The sequence below is a fragment of the Camelina sativa genome, chromosome 9 (genome assembly GCF_030686135.1).
Source record: "Camelina sativa cultivar CO46 ecotype springtype chromosome 9, ASM3068613v1".
Lineage (NCBI taxonomy): Eukaryota > Viridiplantae > Streptophyta > Magnoliopsida > Brassicales > Brassicaceae > Camelina > Camelina sativa.
The window spans coordinates 2943217-2960984 of record NC_141888.1 but is presented as its reverse complement, the minus strand read 5'-3'; the positions used below and the strand labels follow the sequence as shown (position 1 = coordinate 2960984).

The 17768-nt window shown below is 33.0% G+C and overlaps 3 protein-coding genes and 1 pseudogene across 16 annotated transcripts; 2 read left to right on the top strand and 2 right to left on the bottom strand.

Moving 5' to 3' along the window:
* Window positions 1-2029: 2029 nt before the first annotated feature.
* Window positions 2030-3859, bottom strand: LOC104714937 (uncharacterized). Its single transcript, XM_010432402.2, has one exon. It carries the CDS (start codon window positions 3857-3859, stop codon window positions 2030-2032), a length of 1830 nt encoding a protein of 609 aa, XP_010430704.2.
* Window positions 3860-10450: 6591 nt separating this feature from the next.
* LOC104710271 (uncharacterized) lies at window positions 10451-13148 on the top strand. Of its 13 annotated transcripts, none has more exons than XM_087467834.1 (7): window positions 10451-10948; window positions 11025-11298; window positions 11420-11506; window positions 11624-11710; window positions 11975-12055; window positions 12145-12281; window positions 12366-12755. In XM_087467834.1, exons 5-7 carry the CDS (start codon window positions 11975-11977, stop codon window positions 12382-12384), a joined length of 237 nt encoding a protein of 78 aa, XP_087323960.1. In that variant the 5' UTR covers window positions 10451-10948; window positions 11025-11298; window positions 11420-11506; window positions 11624-11710; the 3' UTR covers window positions 12385-12755. The 13 variants fall into 13 exon arrangements, with proteins under 13 accessions (XP_087323960.1, XP_087323962.1, XP_087323959.1 ...); XM_087467836.1 differs by having other exon boundaries at window positions 10498-10948; window positions 11462-11506; XM_087467833.1 differs by lacking the exon at window positions 12366-12755 and adding an exon at window positions 12841-13148 and having other exon boundaries at window positions 10515-10948.
* LOC147937648 (uncharacterized) lies at window positions 10799-11345 on the top strand. Its single transcript, XM_087465201.1, has 2 exons — window positions 10799-10948; window positions 11025-11345. The coding sequence occupies exons 1-2, from the start codon at window positions 10799-10801 to the stop codon at window positions 11343-11345; spliced, it is 471 nt and encodes a 156-aa protein (XP_087321327.1).
* A 2902-nt stretch (window positions 13149-16050) lies between the features above and the next one.
* Window positions 16051-17620, bottom strand: LOC104710270 (jacalin-related lectin 38 pseudogene; annotated as a pseudogene). Its single transcript, XR_015566145.1, has 3 exons — window positions 17537-17620; window positions 16635-17324; window positions 16051-16428 (listed from the first exon to the last, which is right to left on the bottom strand). The product of XR_015566145.1 is annotated as a jacalin-related lectin 38 pseudogene (transcript).
* Between the last annotated feature and the right edge of the window lie 148 nt (window positions 17621-17768).

The following is a 17768-nucleotide window of genomic DNA, read 5'->3' as shown; positions in this document are numbered from 1 at the left end:
ACCCCTAATTTTCTCCTCTTATTGTCGACGCGTACTCTCCTTTTGTGCTACTGTCGACATTGTAATCAGAAAAAGAGAGAGAGAGAGAGCCTTGGTAGAGTTGGTTTGAAAGAGAAAGAGAAAGAGATCAACAAAGCTTTGTCTTAGTAAGAAGGAGAAGGGAGCAAAATCGTTAGGGTTTGGGAGGAAACAGTTTCGACATATCAAATCATTCTCAAAGGTAATGAAATTTGGTAGGTTTATTCCCAAGTATTTCATCGGCATTAGCCTTTTTACAGAAGTAGATTTGGATTTAAAATCGATGAGTTATTGGCAGTTTCGTGAGACACATTTTCTCAGACGTGAGTTGGAACCATCGGGGATTGTAACTGAGATCGTGGTCTCGTCTGGTTCTTGATCGACACGAGATTTTGTGGGAAGTTTCGTGACGTCTAGGGCTAGCTGTTCACCGAAGGGATTTAATAGTTAACGGTTGGTTTTTATTTTAGGGTTTCGTCTTTGAGACTGTTCTTTTCTGATATTTCTGTCCATTTTTACTATAAGTCATTTTTGGTTGTATGGTTTGTTGTAGGGAATTGCTGGGCTGTTTCAGACGTTAGGAGAGTCTCAACGGGTTGTATTCGTTGTTATAATCAGTTTGATAAGGTGAGTGTGTGACCATGAGCTAATCTAAGCGATTGGGTTGTATAACTTGTTTTGTGTGAAGTTGTGTAGGTGTGATGAATGTGTTATTGGATGTTCTATTCAATGGCTGGTTTGTTATGTTTTATTTGTGGTTGTACTCTTGATTTGCTTGTGTGTATAGCTCGTAGATGGGAAGATCGTCTCATTGGGTATTTCTGGTAATACTCACGCATCTCATTGTGTTTGTGGTGCAGGTAATGTGTAGCATGGAATCATGGCGATGAGGAGGAGGATGATCTAGGGTCTCGTTTGTGTGATGTTGGTTATATTATTTATGTTCGAACCTTGGTTAGAGTTATGTTAGGTTGCTGGATAGATTGGATAGGAATGTTATTGTATTGATGATGTATCGTTTCTGTATTATTGGTATGTTTCCGCTGTGCATATTGGTTGTTATTGGTTTAATGAGGAATTGTGGTTTGGGTGGTTTAATTAAGTAGTATGGGATGCTTAATTATATGTTGTATTTATTATTAAAAAAAAAACGGGTCAGGTCGTTTCAACTTCACCTTCTTCATGCCGAATTAACCTGTTAAAGTTTATTTTGTAAAACTTTTTCACAATTTTAGAAGTTGATAGAAAAATTCAATAATCATATTTAGAGTTTTACCTTCTTCTCCTTGCTGTAGAAATGTGTGAAGCGAAATAGTGTTCTGAGAAATAAGATATCTCATCATTCAAGTAGGATTGAACTATTGAGCCAGCTGGATATCTTTTGTTCTTCGCTTTCCCTTTTAAACGTTTAAAAAACCTTTCAAAAGGATACATCCACCTATATTGCATAGGACCACGAAGTTGTGCTTCATAAGGTAGGTGAATAGGGAGGTGCTCCATTACATCAAAGAATGAAAGAGGGAAGATTTTCTCCAAATTACACAAGATCATGACAATATTATCCTTTAGAATTTCGAGGCGGGATTGCTCCAATGTTCTACTACATAGGTCGCGGAAAAATGCTCTAATCCCTACAAAGTTATAACATGTTATGTTGTTATATATAAATATAATATCAACAACTAAACCAAATTACATGTTTAATTTATATACCTGAAATCGCCAGGTGGACATTACGCGGTAAAAGCTCTGCAAATATGAACGGAAGCAATCGTTCCATAAACACATGGCAGTCATGACTCTTCATTCCCGAAAACTTTCCATTTTTCATATCAGCACATGTAGCTAAATCTGCGACATAGCCGTCTGGGAATCTAACATCTTCTTTTACCCATTTTAATAAAGCCTCTTTCCCTTTGGTTTTCAATCTCCAAATAGGGAATGGGGCTCTCCCTTGAGCATCTAGATGTAAATATTGCCGGGAACAAAATCTTGCAATATCCAATCTTGACTACACGTTGTCTTTCGATCTATCTTTTACATTCATAGTGGTGTACATCAAGTTATCAAAGACATTTTTCTCAACGTGCATCAAATCCAGGTTGTGCCTTACATTCAGATCGACCCAGTACGGTAACTGCCATAATATGCTTTCTTTATGCCAATTATGCCATCTTCCGTAGTCTTTAACTTTCTTTTCGTGACCATTCCCACCGCAAACAGATGTTTTAGGTGCTTTGGCTTTCCTTATACGCTCATAGATAGCTTGACTACTCAGAGATGCTGGTGGCTCGTCATTCAATGAATATTTTCCCTTCAGAAAGTCCTTTTTATTCTTCCGCATCGGATGACTTTTAGGAAGAAATCTCCTATGACAGTCAAACCAACATGTTTTCCTCCCAGCTGGTAATTGAAAAGCACCAATGTCATCCATACAAATTGGACATGCTAATCTTTCATGTGTCGTCCATCCCGACAACATACCGTATGCTGGAAAATCGCTTATTGTCCACATAAGAACAACTTTCATGTTGAAATTTTGATTTAGTGAGATATCATAAGCCTCAACCCCATTATACCATAACTCCTTTAACTCATCGATTAATGGTTGGAGGAAAACATCAAGGCTGGCTCGTGGGTGGTTTGGTCCGGAGTTCAGAATCGTAAGAAATAAATACTCGCTGTTCATGCACATATCCGGAGGTAGGTTGTATGGAGTTAAGATCATAGACCACAAAGAATGATTTTTGGAGACCCCAAATGGATTAAAACCATCTGTACATAACCCAAGGTAAACGTTTCGTGGCTCTTGCGCAAATGTGGGATGTAAATGTTGGAAATTCTTCCATTCTGGCGCATCAGATGGATGACACATTACTCCATCTTCTGAATCATGCTCAGCATGCCATCTCATTGATGATGCGGTCTTCTCTGATTGGTACATCCTCTTCAATCTATCAGCAATAGGTAGATACCACATACGACTGAAGGGTATTCTAGTTCTACCCCCACTAATTTTGTACCTTGGCTTCCCACAGAACTTGCAATGCTCCAAATTCCCATCTTCTTTCCAAAAGAGCATACAATTCTCTATACATACATCAATTGTATGGTATGGCAATCCTATCTTTCGCACTAAAGTCTCTGTCTCGTAGTATGAACCAGTAGCTTGATTACCCTCTGGTAAAACCTCCGTAAACAATTCAGCCCAATCGTCCATGCATGCCTCAGACAAATTATTGTCTACCTTGATGTTCATGAACCTAGACGCCAATGATAGTTGTGAATGACCTTCATGACATCCATCATAAAGTGGAGTATTTGCAGCATCCAACATGTCGTAGAACCGTTTCGCCTCTTGAGTGGGTTCTTCATGGATATGATCATATCCACTTTCATATTCATGATACTCATTAAAAGGCGTGATACCATGAAATGCATCATTCACCATCTCAGCATATACATTTCCCTCAAATCCTATTGGCTGCCTACCAGGTTGACTACCATGCTGACTACTAGTACTAGTATAATTTGTATTAGGATAATGACTACTAGTTTCTACCCCTAGTACGTCATAATCTTCACCATGTTCAGACCATACATAATAATTTGGCATAAATCCTTTACTATGCAAATAATTAGATATTGTCGTACCATGCAAAATAACATCATTCTGACATTTTACGCAAGGACAGTAAAACCTACCTCCACTGTTTTGTGCCATAGGCTGGCTGTTTGTGAAATTCATGAACTGCTCAACCCCCGCCAAAAATTCTTTAGAGATATTATTTGTTCTTCCATCAATCTGATTATACATCCGCTCTCGAGATGAATTCCACATAGCTTTTTTTTTTCTTTTCTTCTAAAAAAACAAATCTTCTTTTTCTACTCTTCTAAAAGAAAAAAATCTTCTTTTTCACTACTTTTTTTTTTCTTCCGTCTCTCTTCTTACAAATGAATGAGAGTGATATGAATAGAATGGTGAGAGCGATGTGTTATATATAGTATAAAATTTGCAACTACTTTGCGACTACAACTAAAACCGTCGCAAATTACGACTCCTTTGTCACTCTTTTACCACATAATTGAGACAGATTAAAGCTCGAAAAAGTTCAGTACAAACGCAAACTTAAACATTTATCACGTTTTTTGCCGACATCACTAACCGATTGCTTTGCGACTCTTATGCAACTACGAATAAAAGCGTCGCACATTACGACGCATTTGTCACTCGTTTACCACATAATAGAGACTCAAAAAAGGTCACAAAAGTTCAGTACAAACGCACACTTCCACATTTACCACGTTTTTTACCGACATCACTGACCGACTGATTTATGACTATAAAAGTTACAACAAACTGGAAGTGGCAAATACGTCGTGATTTTAAGATAGCTTTGCGACTAACTTTACTGACTTAATCTTCAGTCTATAATTTGTCATAAATTGCGATTATTTTGCGACGCTCTATTTATTCTCGATAAAATGTCCCAAAGTAGTCGCATAATAGCAACCAGTTAGCGACTTCATTTAGGCGTCGTAAATTTGCGTCTGTTTTACGTCCCAAATATTTGTCATCGTTAGTCCGTCGCAAAAGTGTCACAAACTAGTCACAAAAGTTTGCAACTAAAAATTCAGTCACAAAAAATAGTCCCAAACGCCGTTTTTCCGTGTAGTGAATTGTCGATTTTGGTCGGTTTGGTTTAAGGAAAAACCATTGAACCAAGATACTTAAGTGGAAATCGACGAAAGGAAGGGTTTTGGCTTTTGTTTTGTCGCCGTTTATCATTTGTGAGAGGAAAAAGAGAGAAAACAAGTGTTCTTGAGATTGTGAGTGAGATTGGGAGATTCCTTGGCTGTTCTTGAGAGATTTGGAGCTGGGAAGGATCTAGAGGCTTTCTAGGAGGGTTGGATTCATTGCTTTTGGTCTGAATCTTCCTGCAAAGAGGTGAGTGCATGACCATGGCTAATCTAAGCCTTTGATTCCTTGTTCTTGCTTGTGTGTTGCTTTGCTTGTGTGTTTTTCTTGTTGGGATTGGTTGCTACAGGTTCCTACGGATGTATAAAGCTTGGGTTTCGAGTATTGGACAATTTGGTGGAGGTTGGGAGCGAGATTCGACTCTCGGCTTCGAGCGGATCGCAGTTGCAAAGGGAGTGTTGATCGACACCACTTGGTGTCGGTCGACACTAGTGAAGCGAGCATCGATCGACACTGTGGGGTAGTGTCGATCGACACCGTTGAGCCAGTGTAATGGGATATTGGTTATGTTCTGAATATTGTTTATTTATATTTATTGGATATTGGTATTGTTATTCCGTTGTTGATTGTGATTGTAGTTAGGGGGCTAGTGGGTATGGGACCACTAGTTATAGTTTAATTATTATATTTATATTATTACTATTTATTATTTTTTTAAAAATAGGTTGGATCTTTTCAAATAACATATAAATTTTTGAAAAATTATTTATATTTTATTCGAAAAATATTCTTAAAAAATTAATCTTACCTTCACATATGATCAAATAAATAATTATCAATGCTACACACATCAAATTAAACAAATTTTTAAGATTAACTCCCATGAGATTACATTGCAGTCGTGTTATTTCGTTCGCTTTTATTAGTAACCTTTCGTTTGCATCTTTTCAATGTAACATTTTATCTGTGTCTTTTCGTCATAACTTTTCGTTCACATATGATTAAATAAATAATTATTAATACTGTCAAATTAAACAAATTTGTACGATTAACTGCCATGAGATTACATTGCAGTCGTGTTATTTTGTTCATTTTTATTAGTAACCTTTCGTTTGCATCTTTTCAATGTAACATTTTATTTGTGTCTTTTCGTCGTAACTTTTCGTTCACATATGATTAAATAAATTATTATTAATGCCACACACATCAAATTAAATTTGACGATTAACTGCCATGAGATTACATTGCATACGTGTTATTTCGTTCACTTTTATTAGTAACCTTTCGTTTGCATGTTTTCAATGTAACATTTTATTTGTGTCTTTTCGTCGTAACTTTTTATAAAATATTTTTTAATTTCTGAAAAATGAATAAATGCAATCTACAGTCGTGTCATCTCTTCTTAATCTTACAGTCATATTTTTTTATATTTTATAAACCATTACAACTTGTGGTTAATAATAGTTAGAATTTATAATAATAATACTTAACATTAAATTCAAAAAAAAAATATATATATTTAGGTGTATGATGTAGCATCAAAATGTGCGCGTCTAAGGAAGATGGTCGGCCAAGGACGGCCGGGTTCATTACTCTCACACAGTCCTCTTTTTTTTGGCAGTCAGAATCCAAAACCTTTTCAAACTTTTAAAATATTTCATTTTCAGTATCTTTTGTTTTTAAGATTTCAATTTGAGTGTATTATGACTAGAACTAAATATACAAATCCCCTTAACCTATATGAAGTTGTAGATAAGTCTTCGTCGTCAAGATAGTTTATTGGACAATCATCTCAACCGTCTTTCTGTTGATCACGGTTTTCCATCTCCCAATAAACTGAATATTCCCAACAGTAGAAAATATAATAGAACAAACTGTGATATTTTATTTTTATTTTTACCTTGATATTTCATAATCAGATATTTTTAAAAAAAATAGAAATATAGAAATCCTTATTGTTTTCTATAATGCAATTAGTTTTCTAATCAAAAAGCATGGATTAGACAAATATATACTTGTGACAAAAAAAAAACATAAACGAGCCAATATGCTCTTATTTTCTGAAAAACCAACTTGAACCATATTTTTTAACAGCTAAAAACAAAAATTTCAGTTTGGATTCATACCAATAGAATGATAACCCTTGATGAATAGATGGTTAAAGAGAGTATCTTAAGATTACTTAAACGAAAACAAAAAATTCTTTAAATATCTTTTAGTATTGTAGACACAACTCAATTTACCAAAAAATTGCAACGGTTCATAAGATAAATCAAATGTTTTAATGGTTCATCAAATAAACAAAATTTGTCGTAGTATAATTAAAAGGTTGCAACAATTCATTTAAATATATTTTAGTTATTTAAAACTAAGAAATAATAATTTATGAAGAGTTTATCCAAGTGATGTGATCTTAAATATTAAATATACCAATGTTGTAATGGTTCAATTAAACGGCTAAAATATTTTTTTAATATACTAATATTAATAATTTATGAAGATGTATACCTAGAGACTAAATATAATTAAATATTACAACGATTAACAAAATATATCAAACTGCAATAAATTTCTCACAGTAATGTACGTCATTTCTAACAAATTCTCTTTTAACTAATACAAATATAAAAAAAAATTTGAATACAATGATGAGAAGTTATTTATATATAGATTTCTAAAGACGTGAACATTTGAATAGACACAACTGTTTGTAAAAGATACAACTTTATATTCAACAGACGTAACTTTTTAGAGAAACGCAACTGTAAAAAATTTCTGGCAAAAATATAAAATAAAGAAAATTTGAATACAATGATGAGAAGTCACTTATATATAAATAATAAATTTATAAAGATGTGAACATTTGAATAGACACAACTGTTTGTAAGAGACACAACTCTACATTTAACATACGCAACTTTTAGAGATATGCAACCGTAGAAATTTTCTGTCAAACAAAATATATATATTTTACGAAAAGGTTCCACGAAAAATTGCAACTGTTGTTGATATTTATTCAGATTGTTATTATTATATAGATTTATCCAGACTTTTTTTTTAGTTCTTAACTTTATCTATCTTCTATATGCAACAGGAGAAGACGGTGATATTATATAGGGTTTCTTAGCATTTTAGTAAATTTTGGAAACTTAATTAGTGTTTTAGTACAAACACTATTTATAATTGGCAAAATAGGTGAGAGTGTGTTTGTGTGTGTGTGTGAGATAGGAGATTTATGTAGGACCCATTTGTGAGACAGAAAAATTGTGATAATTATTTAAAGGAAAGATGATATGTATCCTCCTAGGAAGTTTCATATAGCACCACAACTCCACAGAATTCAAATCTCGATCTCTACACAAACCAGAAGTTCAAGTATTGTCCCCCTAATATAAAAGTTCGAAACTTCAGAACACACAAATGTTGGATAAATAACTGTTAATATAATTTTTTTAAAAAATTACATTAATAACTATTAATATAATTTTTTTTAATAATTTTAAATATATTACATAAATCTTTTGTATCCGTACACCTTATTAAGCGTACAGATGTATTTACACCTTATTAAGTGTACAGATGTCTATACACAATATTAAGTGTATAGATGCAATTTGTACAAAACCATTGTGGTACAGACATTTGTAGAGACATCTGAAAATCTAAAAATTAAATAAAATTACATCTACACAGTTAATAATGTTTAGAAACATTTGTACATTTAATAAAGTGTACGGATACAAAATTTGTAAAAAAATATTTAAAATTATCAAATAAATCATTAAACAAAATGCATATCAAATTATAAAGAAAAAATCATAGATTTTTATTTATCTAAAAAAATAAATTAAAAATTTCATTTTTTTTAATTTTTCTCTCTCACGCGCACACACACACCATCTCTTTCTTCTTTCTCTCTCACATACCTCACACACGTTATATCTCACAAGTGGGACTTTGACTATTTATCCAATTATGAATAATACATGTACTATTTTTCCAATTAAGTTTGGAAAATGTGCTAAAATGCCAACAATCTCTTATATATATACCTTGATCGATCGTAGCTTTTTTTCTTTTTTTATTTTCATTTTAAAAGTTCTGGTTTTGTTGACAATTTTTTTACCAAAATAAAAAGAACTCATTGTGCAGATGAAACCCAATTAATTAGTACGAAAATAATATATACTGGGCAAATTATTAATTTGATGCGACAACAACTAGAGAGCAGAATGATCATCAGAGAGATTTATAACATATGAACCAAAAAGAGAAAGAGAGGGTAAAGAGCACAGAAACAAAACCTCCACGGTACTTTTGGGCTCCACGCCGTGCGGGATAATTTGATCTTCCCCACCATTTTTCATCTCGTACGTAACCTTTATGAAAGTTATTCGTCGTCTTTCGTCGGCCCCAACGGACACAGCCTTGATGCTCTTGGCGTCTAGAGGAGTGTCGTCAAAAACAACAATGCTTTTGTGGTATTGTTGTTTTCAGTGACTTGATAAAAAATTTGAGTGATGTAGAGGGTTTTCTTGTGTAAGTATATATAGATAAATTGTTTTGTACGGATAATATATTGGGATGTTATAATATATATGATATCCAACCCATAGTTACTCAATTTATTTAAAATTTAACTTAGTACTCTTGACTTGTTTGATAAAATACTAATAACTTGATAAGTTTTGTTTTTCTCTATTTTCGTAATAGAAGATTCCCATTTCCCAACTTGAAATTTGACACCTTATATATCATTCAAAACTGTAATTTACAGAAGAAGCAAGAGGTAATCCCGGTAGGTATAAAAGTTATTTCCTTAGTCTAAAGTTTTTCAACGTAAGGGCACTATAACTTAGGGTTTCTTAATATACGCAGGTGAGAGAATATGTATATATTCTCGTGTTTAACTTTAGGTTATTTGGCAAGATAACCAGTTTTTAGAACTTTATTAGAAAATAGTTAGTCTACTATATATTTACAACTAGAATTTGTACCCGCGCACGCGCGGGATTTTAATTTAAACTATTTCTTATCAATAGAAATTGTTGAGTTCAAATATAATAATTCCAACTTTTGAGTATAAATCTATATAAATAATAAAGTTACTTTACTTAGTGATATACAACATATATATTTTTGAAACTAATATATATTTGTTAAATATAATTTGAAGATTAAAAGACAAATCTATATAAATACCGTACTTATTTTACTAATCTATATATAACAAAAATTGTCTAGTGTTGCAATAATATTGTCGACAATCTTCTGACCTTTTGTCTTTAAAAGAGTTCATTCCATATTCATATCTCATGAAAACATAATTTTAAAAGTTCTAACGTAACGTTTAAACCCCATAATGAATATCTATTCGCTAATCCAAGTTACATATTTTTCTAAATTCTCATATATTATTTACAGATGTTAATTTTATGATGCAATCCCAGCTTCGTCTTCTAAAGTAAACATAGTGTACGTTAAATATGTTGTTTTTGCCAATGTTTTGGGTTAAATGCATTTGATATATACATACATATATATTTGTTATATATGTTTTATATCATGTTATAAAATTGTAGCTCCAGTTGATAATCTATCTATATATATAAAGTATACTTTCCTCTTTCATGGTGCAGCCACGTCAGCATCCCAATTGTTTAAATAAGGCCTTAACGAATTAATTAAGCCCATTTACGTATCCTATAGTCTCCTTGATAGTCCAATTTCTTCACTATATCCTTCTTCTGTTTTCCGAAGCCCTGTTTAATTAAAATCTCAGGGCCCCTAATCTAATGATCCGTTTATCTACAAATCTAACCCTTTCTGCACGATTGTCTTCTCCACCGGCCGCCGCTGTTGGACCTCAAGCGCCACGCCTTTTCATATTTCCTCCGTTCTAAAGCTATTGTTTCGTTTACGTTTGAAACCCCCTAATCAGTCCTTCAATGTTTTCTCTTTCAATAGTAGTCCCACTACTTACCATTCAATTTGGGTTACTTCAAATCCTATATAATGCCCTCTTCTCCAATTTCATTCATCTTACAATTTCTTCACTATCTGAAAATTCTATTATCTATTATGGATTCCAGTGTTGGGTCATTCGCAACTCTCAAGGCCGGTAGCCTACACCAACAGATTGTAGGGAGGATGCTTCGTCACTGGCCGGCCCGAAACGTCAAAAAAGGAGGGCAACTAATGGGAATTGACTTCCTTCTCATTGACGAAAAGGTTTCTTCAATCTCTACTTGATTTACCTCTCATTTGATTACGATAGCGTTATCTAATTTCTCTGTTTTTTCTCTAGAGTTGTGTCATTCAAGGGTCGATCAATGTTAGCCTCCTTTCCAAATTTGAGAACTCGCTGTGTGATGGGCATGTATATATCATGTCAGACTTTGAAGTCACCAGAAGCAACTCACGTTTCAAGCTCACTGATTCTGCTTTCTCAATCCGTCTCATATCCACTACTGTTTTCGAAAAGCTTGACGAGTCTTTTGGTATTTTCCCAAAAGAGTTTTTCAGGTTCCGTACTCATGAGGAGTTGGTTTCTCTAGCCAATACCAATTCTGATCTTCCAGGTCCGTTTAGTTTAAACCCTTTCAATGTTAACTGTTTCCAATATTAAGTCGAATTGTTGAACGGTTTTGTTCAAACCGTCTCAATGTTTACTGTTTCTAAGCTTAATTCGATTTGTTGAAGCTAAGTTCCATAATCGATATGCCTTCATTACCCTCCTTTTAGAGGCTTCGTGAGCGTGAGAGGCTTCGTGGTCCTCCTTGGTTAAAAGTATGATTTTTGTTTTCTTAAACTTCCTGTAACTTAGTGAATGAGATAGGCTGATTCTTAATACTGCTCACTTTAGTGATCCAAGGTCTGATAGTATTGTTTTGAATATTGAATTAGACAGTGCAAGGGTCACTTCTTAGCTGCTCATATGCAGTGCTTGACTACGCCCAAACCGGTCTGATTGCAGCAGTTTTTATCTTTAAAGTAAGTATCCACAAATATTTTCAGTATATGGTTCTTCTCTTATTATACTGTCTGAAAGCTTCCAGCACATTCTGAAGAAGAATCCTTTGGAAATAGTCCTAAGCATAGATTACATAAGTTGGATTTTGTATGCTACAGCCACAGCGTTAAGCCATAAAGCTAATTGCTATATTTTTGGTGTCTTTGTCTCTCGGTATATTTTTCATCGCATCTATAAAATAGTTGAACCTTTTCATTCATATTCGTGTGTTTTGTTTTTTTTAGATGATGGAATGGTGGTATCAATCAGCTGAAGAGAGATTATCAGCTCCAACAGTGTACCCTCCACCTCCTCCAGCCCCAACGGTAATCAGTCAGTTCGTAGGCATTACTGAAACTAATGTAGACTTCTTTCACTCAATCAACTAAGTACTTTTTGGTTATTTTTCTAACAGATGGCCAAGAAGGAATCCCTCTACCTCCCAACAGATCCCTCTGCGCGTTGTGCTTGCAAAAACGTGCAAATCCATCAGTTGTCACGGTCTCTGGATTTGTTTTCTGCTACTCATGTGTATTTAAGTATGTTACAAAGGTAAGTTCTCCGAATCATTTCTCTATATTCCCAAAACCCAACCTCGGTATAAGCTTATATCCGTTTTTTGTGGTAATCACACAGTACAAGCGATGTCCGGTGACATTGATACCGGCCAGCCTGGATCAGATTAGGAGGCTGTTTCATGACACTTAGGACCCATCTATTTAATGGTTTTAAGCCAAATTGTGAGAGTCTGAGCCGAAAGAGTTATAAATTGCCAAATATATATATGGATAAGCTTTCATGTAGAGCTCATCAAGTTTGGGATCAAGTGCTTGATAGAAGCTCTTCTCGACACATTGAGTTTTGTCATGTCTGCTTAGTCTTAACATTTGCTGTTTGTTTTGTCTAAACCTAGGAAGATAGAAGTTCTTTCGAACATTGAGTTCTTTTTTGAGTTCTTATTCTATATATAGAAGCATTTTGATACACAATGAGTTTCATTTATGTTTATAGAGTTTCATTTATTCATGTCTGTCTTCCAGTCGGTTCTCATATGATCCATATAATTGTTTCATCTGGTTATTGAGATGAAGTAGAACTAACGTTTCTACAGCGGCCGGTGTTTACAAGAAGCAAATCGGAGCCGGCGAGTATCGGGCGAGAAGAATGTGGTGTTGCTTCCAAATAAAGAAGAGGGTAAAGTTTAGTTCTCTCTCTCACGTGATTGACTTTTTAGTCAATTTCACAAATTAAAAATAATGGTCTTTAACCGTCATTGTTAGTTTGTTACTTAAATTGACTGTGTTTAGAAGATATAAAGGAAAAACAAAATTGTAATTGTATAGTAAGATTTGTAATCCAACCACACAAATAAGTTGTATGTATATTTTGGCATTAAAAACAAAAATATTTGACAAACAACCCAAATCTTTACTTCCCTTCTTCATCCTATAAATCAAATTGGGGGAGAAACTATTACCATCAAACAATATAACAATTAAAAATTAAAAAAAAACAAACTTAATCAAAAAAAAAAAAAAAAACATCTCCCAGCCAGGAAATAGGAAACTCACTTAGTATCCACACTACATCATAAATTGCAATCCAAGTTGGTACAACAAAAGAGAAAGCTGAAGCTGGAAACAGAGGATTAATGGATGAAAAAAGAACAAAAAAATAGAGAAACAGAGCAAAGCCAATGCGTTCACAGAGAGAAAAAAAAGGAAGAACAAGTAAATAATTACAGAACTAAACCAAAAAAAAAAACATAATAAGCAAAAATATCAAATACTAAAAAAACAAATAGGCTCATCAAATGGAAAGAAATAAATTTTCGATAATTGCCTAACAGATGGCACATTTAAACCAAATGCTAAATCAGACAAAAAACTATCATATATAATTATATAGTAAAAAGAAAAAAAATTAATGTAAATATCACTTTCATGGGAACATTTAATTTCAAATATATTTTTTAACCCCTAATTTATAATTTCAAGCGGGGGTTTCACAATCAGTGCCAACTAAGCTCATGTGATAAGAGTGCAAAAACACTAGATTCAAAAAATAAAATGTTAATTATAATAATTTTATAGAATAGTATATATGTAGATTTTTAATTAATGAAATATACCTCTGAGTCGACATAAAAATAAAATTAAAACTGATTAGCATGCAAGCCCGCGCAACGCGCGGGTTCTCATCCCTAGTATACTTTATAAGATATGCTACATAAATCACATGCCACTTTTTGTAACGGCTTCAATATAATTTTTTTTATATTTCATGACCATTGATTTTGTTTTTTAGATAGATTATTTTTTCAAAATTCTTTTTCATAGTTTTCCCAAAAACAAATATGCCCCTTACAGTGTCTTTGTTTTAGATCAAAACTTTTAAGTTAAGTTAAGTTAAGTTAAGTAATTAATATTTTCTTTCTTATAAGTAAAATTTAATAATCAATCTTTATGATATAAGTTTCTTAGAAACTAATGTTTCATTTCAATTTTATTTTCGTGTTTAGATTTTTATAAATACAATTACATAACTTATTTTTTTACTCCACCATCCATTAAAATTTTACTTACATTCTAAAACTCACTAACCCATTCTAAATTTTGGAATATAATCATTTTTTGGTTATAATTTTAATAATAACATTATTATTAAAACAAATTTATAGTATTATTTTTACTATTTAAAATTTTCGTTTATTTTACCTACTTTATTTTTAGATAGTTATTATTTTTATTATTTATTAAAAAATAATATTATTGTTTATACTATTTTAAAATTTAATTAATTATATTTAATTCGTTTTAATTTATTTTTTACTGTTATTAATTATAAGTAATAAATATACAATGAATGAATATTAAAAATAGTATTTTTTATAAAAAAAAGAATTGAATAGGTGGATGTTGATGTGGAGGAAGGAGGAGTGAGCAAAGTTAACTTTATATATATAGATTATCATAGTCACAAAATAATATAAATATATACACAATTAAAAATACATATCATCTACCTATCGTATGAAGTAATCATCTAGTATACATATCATTTTTAACATTTCTTAATAACAAATAACATTTTTTTTATTCGCTCTAAGCCTATATGAACCTAAGCACGACACTGATTACACGCAATATCAGATCCCATTACACTTTACACATACTCACAAACTAATCACAAACTAATTACATGTTCATAGCCTCTTTCTTCTTCCTGTAACCTTTTTTCTAGATAATTATCTCAAGAATTTTGTTTTTTTCTACCAAACTTTACTTTAGTGACAATATCAAATCCCATTAAATTACTTTGATTAATAATGCGATTTTATTAATCTAATTAATTAGTTATGAAACATGTAAACCTTGCTCATAAGTCACTTAGATTAGTGAAGTAACCTTAGTGCAGTGGCAAGAGGTAAGTCCATTTGTAGAAAGCACCATCACATCTGGGATCGAGTCCCGGCTCCTACGAATGTAGGAATTTGGCTAATGGACCAGCCAATTGTAGCCCAATGGTTGACAAAAAAAAAAAGTCACTTAGATTACAACTGTAAAGAATAAATAAGAAAATTCACTACTAAAGCCAACCTACATTCAAGACCACTGGCTTGAGTTTATAATATCAAATAAAATTCACTAAAGAGATCTATAATATCACATAAATGATATATAGTGAATTTTAGTAGTAAATTGAAGACTTTGACGAGAGATTATTTCCGGGTTACGTTTACGGATCATATCGTAGCAATGCTCTTACCTCTATACGTACAGTAGATATATATTACAAGGATGAATAGACAATAACCATATATTCATGGATGAATAATTAACAATTGTCCATTAATTGATCGAGTTTTTCTTTAACAATAGCATTAATATTAATTTTGTCTTTCCTTCATTTGGTATTATATACGTACATTCAGACTGACAAGGCATCTACTGACTTGAAAAGCACAAAGGCTCAAAGCTACAGTAACAAAAGTGATAAACAGATACATTCTTATAAGATGAGCTCGAAACCATCTCATGTATATACATCATCCTCTTATGCATACTCTAAAACACCGCTGCCTTTATATACACGTAACCTCTTTTGTCGCACTATATAATCTGGCATAAAATTTCTAAGAAAGAATAAACACAAACCGAAGAAAATAAACTACATGAAAACGTGTGTTATTTTACGAATTCATCATTCATGAACATATCCTGACTACATTTGATCAAATAGAAACTAAATATACACACATATATATATATATATATATATATATATTAACTCCAGAAATACACTACACATGATACTACCTTTGTAAAACGCCCAAATAATTATTATAAAATATAAATTATAATAGACACTGATAAGAAAGAAAAAAAGGTTCTTAATTAATTTGTGTGCATTATTTAAAATTTTCTTACCTTCATTGGTAAAATTTTGACGGAGGTGGAGATGTGAAAACCGAAAGGTGGACACCGAGAGTGGTGAGGTCATGGACATCAGAGTTTTTCCCGTAAAACCCGATGATCTTCGAGCTTTCTCCTCCTCCGAGAACGAAAAGTGTTCCATTTCGACTTCCATACTGGCGCGATGTATCTAACTTGCGCAAACAGAACTTGAGGGAGGTAATGTGGCTCTCGGTGTAGGTCCCCTCGACGGCTCTAATGTAGTTTTCGTCATCGATCAGAAGCTATACAAAAGAAGCCGTATAATAAAATCTAGTCTGTGAGTTGAAATAATAAAGAATATTATAGTAGTCTAGTGATTAGCAATTGGATCGAGTTGGTTTCATTGTGTCTTTGCTTACGTCGGTCTAGTGCCAAAGAGAGACTATATATATGGTCCAAATTTCAAGTTAAAAAATAATAATAACAAAAAAAAAAAAAAAATGCTAACATCGTAGTCTTGAGTGTAGGTAGCATCATCTCCATGAGCAGCTCCGGCTACAACAACTTTGTTGTTCGAGTACTCACATCTGACGAATACTACGCCCAAATGACTTCTTCCTACACTTGTTTTCTTCACACTGTCGAATTAAGAAGCCATCGTCCCACTCGTTTCCTCCAGCTCCATCGTTGGCTTCTGTTCCCTTGGGGAATGCAAAGTATGACCCGACATGTTGGTTAGCATCATCGTTAGGAACTGGGACCAAACTTGGAATATATGATGTATGATGACGAGTTTCATATTTAACCAAGTCCTTTATTTCAATTTCATGGAACTTATCTCCCTTTGCAATATAGATGCAAGTGTTAAGCTTCTCATTAAGGCTACACAACACAAGACTGTGACTTTTCTCGTCGATGTAATAACTTGGTTTATAACCATACACTATTAAACTCCACCATGTAGGAACTGACACATTCATGAACTTCATCCACTCCACACCCTCCCATCCCCATTTTTAATTTTTTTTTTTGTCACCCAAATCTCCATATTCCTTGTCTCACAGTCTTGCTCTAAAATCCAAAACCGATCTCCCTTAACAACCGCAAGAATTACAGTATCGCGTATATAATTTTTACCAGGTAAGGTACAATAAGGTTTGAGACTCTCAATCGAAAAATCAAAGCTTTGGATAAAATACTTAGGTTGTTAAGGGAGTTTTGATGTTCGAAACCGGGAATATCGGAGGGTATGTTATGCACTTTTATAGACGGACCGTCAAGATTAACTTCGACCGAACAAAACTTGGATTCAGAAAGCAAGACAAAGTGTGGACGGGCACGAGCCAAATGTTTCTTTTCTTAATGAACTTCTTGTCGCTAGCTCAAAAGAGCGTTCCATCGTTTGCAAACGGATTTGAATCGACCGATAGGTTTTGGGGGAATGAGAGAGAGTATCTCTTCATCTAGGTCTTGCGGAAGTTTCTCCGGTTGCATTATACTTTTTTTACGGACAAGGTTTATGATATAAATTTTTTACGGACAAGGTTTATGATATAAATTTTTTACGGACAAGGTTTATGATATAAATTTTTACGGACAAGGTTTATGATATAAATTTTTTTTATATCACAATAAAATTGTA